This window comes from Nipponia nippon, unplaced genomic scaffold, assembly GCF_047370975.1.
Source record: "Nipponia nippon isolate SJK-2023a ecotype South Korea unplaced genomic scaffold, ASM4737097v1 scaffold_1, whole genome shotgun sequence".
NCBI classification, from domain to species: domain Eukaryota; kingdom Metazoa; phylum Chordata; class Aves; order Pelecaniformes; family Threskiornithidae; genus Nipponia; species Nipponia nippon.
The window spans coordinates 27,404,156-27,417,500 of NW_028262290.1; the positions used below are offsets into that span (position 1 = coordinate 27,404,156).

The 13,345-nt window shown below is 40.0% G+C and overlaps 1 protein-coding gene across 5 annotated transcripts in view; it reads left to right on the plus strand.

Annotated features, from left to right (window-relative positions):
- RUNX1T1 (RUNX1 partner transcriptional co-repressor 1) overlaps positions 1-13,345 on the plus strand; it is a 114,950-nt gene that overhangs the window by 97,745 nt on the left and 3,860 nt on the right. For all 5 annotated transcript variants that reach the window (XM_087750110.1, XM_087750132.1, XM_087750118.1 and 2 more), the window contains 2 exons: positions 5,002-5,192; positions 13,086-13,345. The exon at positions 13,086-13,345 is cut by the window's right edge and continues 3,860 nt beyond it. In XM_087750110.1, coding sequence (XP_087606236.1) covers positions 5,002-5,192; positions 13,086-13,345 — 451 coding nt within the window. The remainder of the gene's footprint in view (positions 1-5,001; positions 5,193-13,085) is intronic.

The window sequence follows — 13,345 nt, forward strand, 5'->3', positions numbered from 1 at the left end:
ATACGTAAATTAATATTTTTGGAATTGCTGTGGTTTATATGAAAAATAACAAAATAATCTACAAATTCTTCTTTCGTCCAAGGAAAGTGTAGTCATTGTAACTCAATGCTTTTGTGTACCCAAAAGTAATTTTACAGTTTGTTTTGCCATATTTATAGTAACAGCTTAAATGAAAAATAAGAAAAAAAATATGCAGTCCCAGGAAATCTCAGTAAGAGGAGCATTATTCAGTTGAATTTCAGGAACTTTTTAATTCTTGTAAAATCTAGGTTTTGATGTTGTTTGGCATATCGGGTCGTTTATGACCTCTAGATGCAGTACAATACAAGAAAAAAAGTTTCTTCATAAGTTAGCAATACACGTTAATTGAAGCTTTTGGCCTGAGTTATAAAATTGGATGTGCATTCACATTGCATATATGCACAAATGGTAGCATAAAGGAGATATGATATGTCACCTTGTGATATGTCATCTTGTGAACATATATGTCATCAGTTCCTTTAAAACAAAGTCTTCCCTTTGGTCCATTTCTAGTCTCTTATTTTCATGCTGATGTGGGTTTAAATCAGATTCCCTGCATTAACTGAGTGTGCCTGTGAACAGGAGAATAAAAGAAGTCTGACTCTTTACAGGATGCACACCTGTATCTGTTACCAAGAGTAGTAAAACATCAGAAAGCATACTGCTTTTCATAAATTATGCTCCTTCATTTTCAGAAGGGTGCACTGAAGTTGGAGGTCTCCACAATTTCGTCATCAGTTCATGGCAGTAAAGGTGCAATTCAGCGCTGTAAGAATAGGTCTTTAGTGCCATTTGAGATGCTCTGTAGTTTCCTGGCTAGGCTGCAACTGTCAAGAAGGCTGCAAATCTCTCACAAGTCATTTCTGCTGGCTTAGTGTGGGTATCTTGGTATCTCAAATGTTCATAAAGACCAATGTGTAGACAGCTGAATCAAGTATAAAAGTCTGAATGGGATGCTGAATCCATTGAACTGAAAGAATTTGGGATAAAAACCGTTAATAAGCAACCTCAAAATCCTGTGAAAAAGGGATTCACTTTAAACTTTTGGAGATTGATAAGACTCCAGCGCAATTCTTCAAATATACCAAGTTAAGCATGTGCTTTTGTGATTATTGGAGCAAGCACATAGTAAGCAGCACCTTGTGGGTTAAAGCCATGTGAACCCAATTCAGTTTCATACATCAGCGGAAAGGCATCAGTGTCCTGATTCTTCTCATTGAATTATGGGTATGTAGATGAAGAGTCCAAGCCAAGTTCTTGGTGACCCTCAGTAGTCAAGAGAGAGGGAAGCACGTGAAGTGGATCAGTCAGATCATAGGTTGGATTACTCGCTCTCTGGAAATACGTATTTCTGTTTCTTAAATACTGAGGGGATCCCAGGCCCACTGTGGGCTGCTGTCTTAGCTTCTTTCTGTGTCATGAGGAAACTGTCTTCCAGCCATCTCCTATCACACAGCAAAGCCTACTGTTCATGGCAGTTCTGGACTGGAGTTACCAGTTACTCCAGTTACTTTCTGGAGTTACCAAACAGGTGTGGAATCACCATACTTTGTCATACAAGGACAGTGAAGACCCTGCAGATTCTCCAGGGGAGTCCTGAGAAAGAGATTGTGCATTTTGGAGTATGAAGCCAAGACAACTCATGTCACCAGCTCCCAATGACCTTCTTTACCAGGGTCAGCCTGAGAGTGAGATGATGCAAAATTTCATGATGGCATGGGACTGCACCCCTGCCTATCATCTTTTCTTTTCCATCATGTGGACTGAGTGTGCCCATGATGTGAGGAAGGTGACCAGGAGCTGGCTGGTGAATCATCATGTTGGGTTATATACAGGAGTGAATGATGAGTTGAATATCTCTCCTGAGTCACCCACCTCCGAGTACCTCTGATCATGCTGAGTAACGCCCATTCCACACAGGCTGCTGGCTCCCTGGAGCTTCTCTCACGAGTTAGCACTGCTCAAAGGGAAGGAAGATTTCAATTGTATTCTTAAAAAGACAGAGTGAATTTATGCCAGAATACTTAGTGGGGAAAATGGAGGATGCAGATATGGCAGCTTAGATATTTGGTTTTAAAAACTTCCAGATGTATGTTTTCTGATATTGGAATCCAATCACTCTTCCTTTCTCTGGAAAAGCAGAGAAGGGAAGAGTGCTGGTATCATTCTTGGTCATCATAGCTCAGCATTGTCAAGGCAAATAAAATCTCCTTCACTGTCACCCATAACTTTTCCTGCACAGATATTACAGTTTTTATTGTTATATGAAACTATGAAGCCTGCATTCTATGTCTATAAATTATCTGTAGGTACTGGAAACATTTATTTTAAGAAGATGTGCAGAAAATCAGTGATGGGAAATTTTGTCTAGTTTATTCGGATGTTCATGAGTTCATAATGTATTGAAATTATGATGGTGCATTGTGACCAAAAAACCTGACATATTTAACTATTTGTTTTCACACTAGTGTAGCACAACACAAATTCTGTTGTCAAAGTTAATGGAAATACTAAAGTCCAATCCATAGTTTATGCCAATTAAAAAGTATCAGTCAGGCATATGGCCTCGTAAGCATTTTTAGCATCTTCACACTCTCAGAAGCTTTGCAAAAAAAACTTATGCAATATAGAAGTTAGGATATAAAGTTCAATTTCTATATTTGGACTGAAAAGAAGTAGATTATGTAGGATGAAAAACTATAAAATTAGAAGTCTGTAAAATGTTGGAGTATCGTACTTTTGTTTAATGTAATAGTTTAAACTGGTATTTCTAACCACTGCAAACACCTCAACGTAAGACTAAATTTATATGATGTAATGAAAACGCAACATGCCATACAAAGAGATAATGTCTATTCGTAGCAAATATCAGCAAGAATACTGATTTTCTCAAAGAAAGCCACTTTGTTAATAACAGCAGTTCATAGACAAAACGTCTGTATTTAAGTTGCCTCATTTTTATGAAAATGGTAATAAAATTGCATCTGTATGTTTGCCTGTGTATATTTCTTTTCTCACGATCAGTGAATGTTTGCAGTTGGTAATAAATATTCAAGCACCTTGCAAATGTCCTACCAATTCCCTTTGCTGATCTGTGTGTGCCTGTGGGACTAGAATAGGAATGCATAATTTAAATATAAATTGCCTGATTTGCATATACAATTAGTCTAGCTACAGCTTTGATCGTAAGCAAAAATTATTGTCCTGTATTGCCACTTAGATAGAATTTTAATTCACCTTGAATATTCAAAGTAAATTAAGCCTTGGCTGTATGGTTGAAGGGTATGATTTTTTCCTCTCCTGAGGCTTTCCCCTAAACAACATTTATGGTAGGGTAATATAAGGGCATATTTTCAGCCTCATAAAAATAAAGGCATAAGTTTTATCTCTAAATTCCCCTCCCTCAAAAACTTCAGCTGAAACATCTCTTGCAGACATGCACACGAATAACACACATACACAGAATAATAGAACTCTTCTTTCATTTTAATTAATTCAGTTTTAGTCAGTACGTGGCTTAAAGTTGTGTCTTTATGGTAATTTGCTTAATAACTGAAAATGGAGAGTTTGTGTAGTCCTTATTTTTTTAAAATAACAAGTGCAGAGCTGTGAGACAAAAGAGAGTTACTGACATAGACTCTGTAGGTAAGAGTTAGGTGTATGTGGATGTGCATGCACACAAATACGTGGGCTAAATAAATGGACTAAAGCTCAAACCCATAACACAGTTGTAATACTTAGATTTTAATCTACAGTAAAACATTTTTATTAGAAATCTATGTTTTTAATTAAACAGAACATTTAATTAAGGTGGTTTTTAAGTGGATGAAACAATTAAGTGCAAACACTTGAATGAAACATGTCATAATTAGTTTTAATAGAGTGTTAATTGGTACTAGGTTTGCCAAGTTAATAATTACTGCTTATTAAATTTTCAATTAATCATTGTCATTTTGCTTTGAATAAAGATGAAAATTAGATAAACTAATTCAGGGGGAGGATGGTTTCCTTGTTAATTAGAGCAGTTAATTAAAAAAAAAAAAATTGCTTGTTTTAGTTGTCAATTAAAAGACTGTTCATTAGTAAAAGCTTTGCACTCTTCCTGCATCAAAACCCAAATAACCAATTTGTGACAATCCATGTTTTCCGGAATAAAAGATATGAAGCTAGTATATACCAAAGAAACGGCTCATGTTGGCTTAGTTGTTTTACAAGAAGCATGATGAAGGTTTGAATTTAGTGAAGCGCTGTGCCCCTGCTCAGCGTTAATGGTGCACGGAAGCCTCGCTGGCTGTGGTGCGCTCAAGAGCTCGGCGGAGCCAGGAAGTCAAGTCTTCACAGTGTAAACATAGGTTTGAAGGAGAGATCAAGAGGTCAAATGAATGTTCATAAACAAATTTTAATTTTGGCTCGTAAAATTATCTGTCCAGGAAAAGATATTAGACTAATGATTTAAAATTTTTAAGTAAACTCTTGGGGTTTTTTTAACTTCATGTATTTATTCGTTAACATACAGGGAAAAAAAGTGTTAATGACTATAAATCTTGTCTTAATTTCCAGAGCTTAAAGATACATTTTTGAAAACGCCTGTAATATTACGTCTTATATAATAATTTTTGCCAAAGATAGTCATAAATCTGGTGTGCTGCAAACCCAGTTTTCCAAGTAAAATGTTGAAAAAGATTACAAAAATAACGCACCAGACATCTGAAATGTCTGTACTTAACGAAGTACTGACTGTGAATCAAAATAGCAAGGATCATCACAAGCGTTAGAGACTTGTGAGAGCTTTCAGTGATGGGGAAGTAAAGAGGCACCGGGGTGGCCCTGAAGAGTCTTGAGGAACCAGGTTCCTCTGTGTCCTTCTCAAAATGAAGACTCTCAATATGATAGAGTCTCTGCTGCATTTCATGCTTTGGTCGTATGTAGCCCTGTGCCCAACCTGCTGTGCTGATGAAGTTTTCTATCCGTCCTTTGCAGAGGAAGCCGTCAATGAAGTAAAGCGTCAGGCGATGGCCGAGTTGCAGAAGGCAGTGTCGGAGGCAGAGCGGAAAGCTCACGACATGATCACTTCGGAGAGAGCTAAGATGGAGCGCACTGTTGCCGAAGCCAAGCGCCAGGCTGCAGAGGATGCACTAGCTGTTATCAATCAGCAGGAGGATTCAAGCGAGGTAAGGTCTTTGCTGGGCAGGCATCACCTGTGGCTGCAGACCACGGGTGCATCTGGGCTAACGTTAATCTAGCTGGCACATGCTATTTGTGTGACATTGGAGTTCAGTGCCCACTGTTCACTGTTTGCACAGTTGCTTTGGACGTGTATTTCAGGTGCACGCTGAGCTCCAGTTTTTCTTGGCTATGTTGTAATCTGAGCCCAAAATAGTGAGCTTGAGCTGTGTTCCCACCTTTTAACTGTTGTTTAGGATTACATGTAATGCACACGCTTCTGTTCTAATTTAGCTTTTCAATAGCTTTATTTTAAAGCTCTTCAAGCAGCCATATTGAATAGATAACAAGATTGTTTCATCGAAAATATTTCACAGTGAAATCTAATTTAAACAAAGAAACAGTTACAAGAGGTTGTAGAGCAAGGTGGCTAAAAGCTTTTCTGGGGAAAGTGTTGGATGTAGAAGTGATTAGCAAAAGATCATGGTTCCTGTAGGACAGAATGTGAATGTAGATTTGCAAGTGTTTCCTTATTTTGCATGTGTTACTTTGGCTGCAGGGAATATTTGAGAGTTGAGGAGTGGGCAAATGGCGTTGGAAGGATGAAAAATAGACTGAAAGAGAAACAAAGAATAAAACAAGAATAAGTATGTTAAGCCTTGATTTACTTTTAGACCTGAAAGTGGAAGCCTTGAACTGCTGCGGTATGGGACATCAAGCAGCAGACTAGCTGGGAGTGAAAGAACAGCGTGTTCAAACAGGACTGCTCCTGTTTGACCAGTGCTGCAGAAGTCTAGATAGCAATTAAATTTTACGTCTGTTACAGAAAAACAACGTCCTAAGTTAAAACTGCCCTTAAAAACAGATATGACAAAGAAATTATGTCAGTTAAAAGTTCTTCGTATATAATCTGCATCTCTCAAGGCCACTGAAATGAAAGAACATTACTTTCATGAAGTATTTATTGTTCTTGTGCTAAGATCTTGGCTGTAGTAAACCCACTTTTTAATATAAATTCTAAATGGTAGGGAGTTGGACAAGAGAGTAGATCACAATACCTGTTGTGTGGGGACATGTGTTTGTGTACACTACTGTCAAAGCACTTTTCATGGGCTGGATGGGCGGCGTTGTGGAAGAGTCACTTAAGTTGAAAGATGCAGATGAGCTAGCTGCAGCATGCTGAGAAAACTGGCAAAAATCATGAGCAGATAAGTCAGTGGCATGCTGCAGTATGCATCCATAATCTGAGGGAGCGTAAGATTTTAATTCATACCAGGCTTCTCTGGAGATGAAAGACCATTGTGGGATCACTGAAGGCCCAGAGTTTCTACTTAATGTGTAGCAGATGAATAATAAGGAGACAAAAGGAATTGATTTTCAGCATCTGAAAGTTTCTCAGGAAGAAAGGGACTAGGGGAAGTGTATGTACCCTTTAAGTACTAACTGTTCCATTGTAGATTAAATGAGACATAAATTCAATTTATTGGCATTTTGTATCTGAGATACTCAAGGACGTTTTTCCTGGACTGTGTTCATAGAAAGGGCATTTGTCTGACTTAGCATCATTAAAGAGCTGTCATTTTGTGTGTGTATATGTACAAGAGACGCCTGTTGTTAAAACGAAAATTCCAAAGGTAAACGCCTTTGGAGGAAACTGCAAATTAAATGTTTAGTGAACTGATATAGTGTAGGCAGGGCAGAGGAAGTATTTATGTGCCAATACACACAGCCCGTTCTTCCACAAGCAAATGTGCATCCAAAGGAACATGTACAGAGTTTGTGTGCTTTAATTCGCTCCTGAGCAGTCACAGCTCTGGAAAAGGCTGTATAACAACAGACATCTTTACTTCTTCTCCAGCAGATTGCTTACGAGGTTGTTCACTTCTTGGAAACAAGACTTTAAAAAAAGACAAATAATTCTTTTAATTGCATTCTAATGGAATGGCAGTTATAGGGTTACAGATGTTCTCAGGGCTGTGCATCCTCAGGGAGGGATACAAGCCTCCTGGACCCTGAAATGAAGTCTAGTGTCCTGGTCCCGGAGCTTTCACCCCCTGTGGTCATGTGTGGGACATCAGGGTGGCTGTTTTGAGGTGAGAAATGCAGGTTTTAGTAACCCTGCAGAGAGAACTCAAGTTTGCTCAGGTTGTGTTTACAGGTGCTTGGTTAATTCTGAAGGGACATGACAGTGATACTTATTTGAGAGTTAGATGTGTCTGTTAAGTTTTTATAATTATTTCTTCTTCGGCTTTTAATTGTGCCAAAATCCAAACGCTTAGGGCAGTGCTGCTCATGATTACCTGTTAACTCAGGCTGCCCTTTTTTTTTGATAACTCCTGTAAAAATGGACCAGCCTTTTCCTTCATCTTTGAGGACAGGAGATCAGTTTGCTGGTGTTCAAAAATGGTTTCTTTGGAGATGAGACCTTGTGTTTATTGGGGTTGAGGAATAAAACTTCATGTTTGCTTTGGTGTTCATTATTTCTCGATATATCTGTGAACATCCCTCCTCATTTGTCTCGGTTGTAAGTCTCCAAAAACTTCTCTCTGTTTACAACTTTCAGCAGTACGCTTCCAGCAACAGAGATTCCTGCATACCAAAGGCACTGGAGTAATATTTCCAGGGCTAGAATATTTCCAGTTCCAAATATGAGGATGCTGAAGTAGCAGCTTCTGCAGTCTTACAGATTTAGAGGAAGGCTGAGCATCACTCATTTCTTATCCTTGGCGGGACATTATGCCAAGGCTTGCAAGAGAGCTCAGTATAGGCTGCTATATAATCTCCATGCAGTTCCTGACAGAGAATATTTCTCCCACAGGTGTCATTTATTTTTTTGGCTGTGGAAACTATGAATGGAGATGGGAATTTGGCACCAGATTTCTAATGTATCAGATATAATTTTCGTCTGATACGACCACTCCCTGTCTATTGGCAAGGTCTCTCCCTTACAGCTTTTCATTTTTTATTCAGTAAAATGCAACCTGGACCTAGCTGAGGCTTCTTGAAGCTGCTCTGGTGTGAGAACTTTGTGGCATGATTTTTATTGAAGTCTTCTCCAGAGCTCAAAGCGATAACTAGTACTAAGACTCAAGATTTTTGTAATTATTATAAGTTTAAGATAATATGTAGTCTCCTCATCCAAGACCTTTCAGAGGTCTCACAAAGAGAAGTAGATTTTTTTGTTGTTGTTCTTGGGTTTTTTTGTGTTTTGTTTTGTTTTGTTTTTTTCCCCCTAGTTTTGTTTGGGGGGTTTTGTTGCTTTGTTTTAAACCCAGAAAAAGTAGCATCCCTGACTGCAAGACTGTCTGCAAGAAAACAGTGAAGCTAAACATGTTGAACTGACTGGAGCAAAATAAAGGGGGCTTAGGACAGTGAGAGGACTAATAGGGGAGGTGTGATATTTGGAAGCATCCTGAGTTTTAAGAAGTGGTCTGCAATATTCTGAGAATCACTAGATTACATAGTATAGTTTTAATTTCTGACCGTGACCTAGTCCCTTGTTGAACTATTGTTCTTTTCTTATGTTTGAATTGTTCCACATGATTTAGTTCTCAGTGCCACTGCTTCAGCACCTGTACATTTACTTTCTAAAGAGTTCCATAATTTCTTGGCATAAGCCCTTGCTACTGACCAGGACATGTTCATTATGTTCTGTTATTGTAATAAGAGATTGGTTGAAGACCAGCAAACAGAGCACACTGCTGTTGGAAAGCAAAAGGAGAGGAGAAGGCCTACCTGTCAGCATGGCTGTTCCTGAACCACAAATTATTTCTTTACCAGTTCCTTACAGTTGCTTGACAAAAGATGACCCATTCATCAGTAGCTGACTTGGCTAAGTACAGAAACATGTGTGAGCAGCCTCCTCTTTAATGACTGCCGTGCTTGCTTTGGCTGCAATGTACTGTTGTGCAAATCAATTTTAATAGTAAGGGTGAACAACTTAGTACAGAGACTGGCTGCCCAGATTGTAGGGGGGAAAAAAATCATCAAAACATCTGTCTTTCTGCTCTGGTATAAAATGCCACTGAAAAATCTGACACTCAGTGTTCTTCCTCACTTTTGAGTAGGGTGGGGGCTGGGGATGGGAAAGGAACAGAAATGTTTCAGTTCTCTCTACTTAAAGCAGATGCTGACATCTGCTCAGATAAAACAAGTATGTAGCTGGTCCAACACTGCTTTTAAGAGATGTGTAATGTTAGGGCTTGTTTATATTGCAGCAGTTTATGTTGTATGTGCATATCACACTTACCTGACATTTTGAAGACAGCTGGGTTCACTCTCTGCTGACCAATCCATTGAGACCAGGACTGTGCCAGCAAACCTGACTCTGAGCATCAGATGCTGTGATTCAGGCAAGCCTAGTTTTTAAGCTGGTATTAAATTTAATACATATGGCAGCTAATGTTTAATTTTTTTCGCTGGGCATCTCTTAGAAAGTAGGACATCATGCCCTGCAGTGGTGGGTGGTACAGAGGCACAAGAGCCGTGTGTTCTGCGCAGGATCAGTCCAGATGTGATGTGAACTTTGGCACTGCCCCAGACTCCTGAGCTAAGCCTGGCTAGCCAGCTTGCACGTCTCTTCTGTATGCTTCTCTGCACTTCTGTTTTCAGGATTTAGCTTCTCTCATGCTGACTTGTATGAACATAGATGTACTTCACGCAATAAACAGTGGCTTGGGCAAGCCTGTGTTCAGTGGTAGGTGTAACTTTACTAGAAGCATCTAAAGGTTTGAATATCTTTGCATGGAGCACTGCATTTTGATGCAGTGTGGGAATTTCCAAAGTACCGATGTGTTTCGCTTTCTAATGAGTCTTCGATAGAATTTTCATAAACAACTTTGCTGTTATTTTGCACTGGTGTTCAGTGGCTCATACAGTCCTCATTTATGCCACTGTGGTTTCAGTGATTTCTAGACATTCTTTTTCTTGTGGTTAGCAGTGATAGAGTTTTGAATGCCATGGGAATTGCAGAACCGGGAAAAATCTGGGTTCTTCGTACCCAGTCATGCTTCCTTTCCTAGTAAACTGGGGAAATCCAGAATTTGTCAAAGATGACAGAGCAGCGTTTGACACTGTATTACTGCATTTTAGAGTTCATAATCTCTTTGACATGTCACAGTCCATTTGGGTTTTTTTTTCTTCTTTAAGCCAGCTCTACACTGAGTCTCAGCTGGAGGTGTCAGAGGAAAGCAAATACTCAATTGTGGTTAAATATTTCAAAGTTGAAAGTGACAGGATGGGCAAAATTATTAACAAGTATGTGTCCTGGTACCAGAGACCACAGAAATGGAGACCATTTGTTTTTAAGAATTTTCATGATGGCAAACAGAAGTTTCTGAGTTCTGTTGTTTGAAGATGGAAGCTTAAGTGCATGCGACTTAGGAGTCTGACCTAAGATAAGGTTCTGACCTAAGACTGATGTTCCTTGTCAGTTGAAAGAGGAGGATGAAATACGATAGGTGGCATAGATTCGGAGCGAGATTCCCATCTGGTGTAATTTAGCCCAATTTCATTGAATTAATCCATTTTCAAGGTAGTGAAGTTAAATTGAATTATGTAGTCTGGAATCTGGCCCTTTGTGTAACCTCACTGTTTCACAGGAAAATCAATGCAGAGTTAAACTGTAATCCATTCCTCCTTGTAGTTTTAGCTACATCTGGAACTCTATAAAGCATGAGCTGGAAGTGCAGTGTAGTAGGTCACTACCTAAAGACAGAGAAGATAGACGAGGAGAGGCTTTGAGAGATCTGCTACTCCCTTTCCCAATGCAAGATCAGCTCTAGCTGTATCATTCCTGTAAGATACCTGCTTTTCCTGTGCTTTAGTGAGGAGATTCTCCAGTACCTCTAGGGAATTTTTGCCTGTCCTTAAAAAGATTTCTCATAACATCTCTTTCCAGTTTTTCTTGCAGATGTTTGATCCCATTACTTCTCCTGTTCATCGATGTAGACATAGTCATTGCCTGTTTCACTGCAGTAGCTTCCAAGATGTTTGGCTGCTACTGTCCCCTCTCAGGCTACCGTCTCTCCTGAGGTTTAACAGTCTCAGTTTGTTCAGTCTCTTTTCATAGCTTGTGTTCGCCTGACCTTGGATTATTCTGGCTGCCTTTCTCTGGGTTCTTTCCAAGTCTTATTTGTCTTATTTCATTTGCTGTATTTGAAATGCATCATCCCAACCTGGATAGTACTCCAGGCCGAGCCTTGCCAGTGCTAGGAGATGCAGAGTCTTAACTCAGGTGTAAAGCAGTCTGTAATCCTGCTCATACACCGTCATATGATGATTACCGCTTTGTCACCAACATGACATTTTGGTCCCCTGTTATCTGAGATGCTGCCTCCACAGTCCAGCCAGGGTGCTCTGTTTTGTTTGTACCTGCTAGAGCTTCCCAGGAGGAAAGATACCTTGACCATGCTCAATCTGATAGTGAGCTCAAGCTCTGTCTGTGATATCTGGATCAACTGGAAATACGTGAGCAGGGGTGCACGTAGCACAGCCCAGGCTGTTAGCTAGCATCTCAAGCCTGGCTTTTCTTCGGTAGAATTTGGGCTCTGGAGCTCTCAGCCAGCAACGTGAACAGAAATCATCTGTTGCCAAAGCTTGCGGTGCCTGAGCCTGATCTTTGCTGCTGTCTTTTAAAGAAAAGGTGTTCAAGAATAATACAGCTGTCCATTTCCAAAGGTGGTTTTAGCTCTCCAGCACTGGACAGAGTTTGAGCAAAAGGAACCTGAAACAATGAATACTGAATGAAAACCAGGTGATGCCAGACAAGGAGTCTGAATTCCCGACATTTAACTACCAGAAACATCTGTTTCTGTGTGTTGGTAATTCCACCTTTTTTTAAAAGTGTTTTTAAAGATGGGAACAATTTTATGAATTAAAAAAAAAAAAAAAAAAAAAAAAAAAAAAAAAGCCCCCAACACATGTATCTGCAATTACCTGGTTTAGTCTGTGTGTTTAATCAGTATGAATTGAGAATGCCATGTACATTTGATTTCAATCTCAAAGAGCAATTGAGCACTGGACAGTTACTCTTCCCCCATCTGCCAGTATGTGCCTATGCCAAAAAAAAAAACCACCCAAGCAAAAAAAAAAGCCCAAAACAAGCAACCAACTCCCCAAGGGGGAGGATGCAACTAACACATGGATATTTTCTAAAGGAGCCACTTGACTCTGATTAAATGTCTACATTCCTTAAAATATTGTTTTGGATTTAGATCTTTGTTTGATTCTGAAATTGGGAAATTTTTTTTATGTAGTTGAGGAATATCACTTAAAGATTGGCTGTGTTCCAGCATCCAGCTGGCATAGCTATAGAGTGTGTGAAAGTGAATAGCATACATATTCTGCAGTGGCTTCCCCATCCTGCCAAAGATTTAGGCTCCAGCTTAACTATTCACTGCCAGAAGTGCCACTGAGTCAAATGGCATTACTCAAATGATTAAAATCGAGGTTTTCCGAGGGTAACAAGTCTTACCTATGTGTTAGGTCTTTTTCTCCCTCTCTTTTCTTGCATTAGTCCCTCTCCACTTTTAGAGAAGCACTTTTTTGTGTGTATGTTCCACTGTTTTAATAATCTGGCAGTGGAGCTAGCTGAAGTTGTACTGAAACTTTCTATTAGTCAGCATGCTCCTGGTGACTGGACATGAGCGAGTACTTGGAGTTTGCATCGCTTCTACTAGCAGATAGCTGCTTTTGCTCTTGCCCAGTTTCTGAGGGCCAGAGTCCCCCAGGGGACTGTAGCTGCTGTGGAACAGGTTCAGCCACCCAAGGTAGCACCTACTGATGCCTCGACCATCGTTAGGCAGAAGGTTGACCAGCAGTTCCCTGCCAGCTGTTTTAAATACAAAGTTTAGGACACTAACTAATTTCTCCTATCTCTCCCCCTCCTCTTTTGCTTCTAGAGTTGCTGGAACTGTGGCCGGAAAGCTAGTGAAACCTGCAGTGGTTGCAACACAGCACGATACTGTGGCTCATTTTGCCAGCATAAGGACTGGGAGAAACACCATCACATCTGTGGACAGACCCTCCAAGCCCAGCAGCAAGGAGAGACACCAGCAGTGAGCTCCTCCGTGACTCCCAGCAGCGGGGCCGGGAGCCCCATCGACACTCCACCAGCAGCCACTCCCAGGTCCACCACCCCGGGAACCCCATCCACCATAGA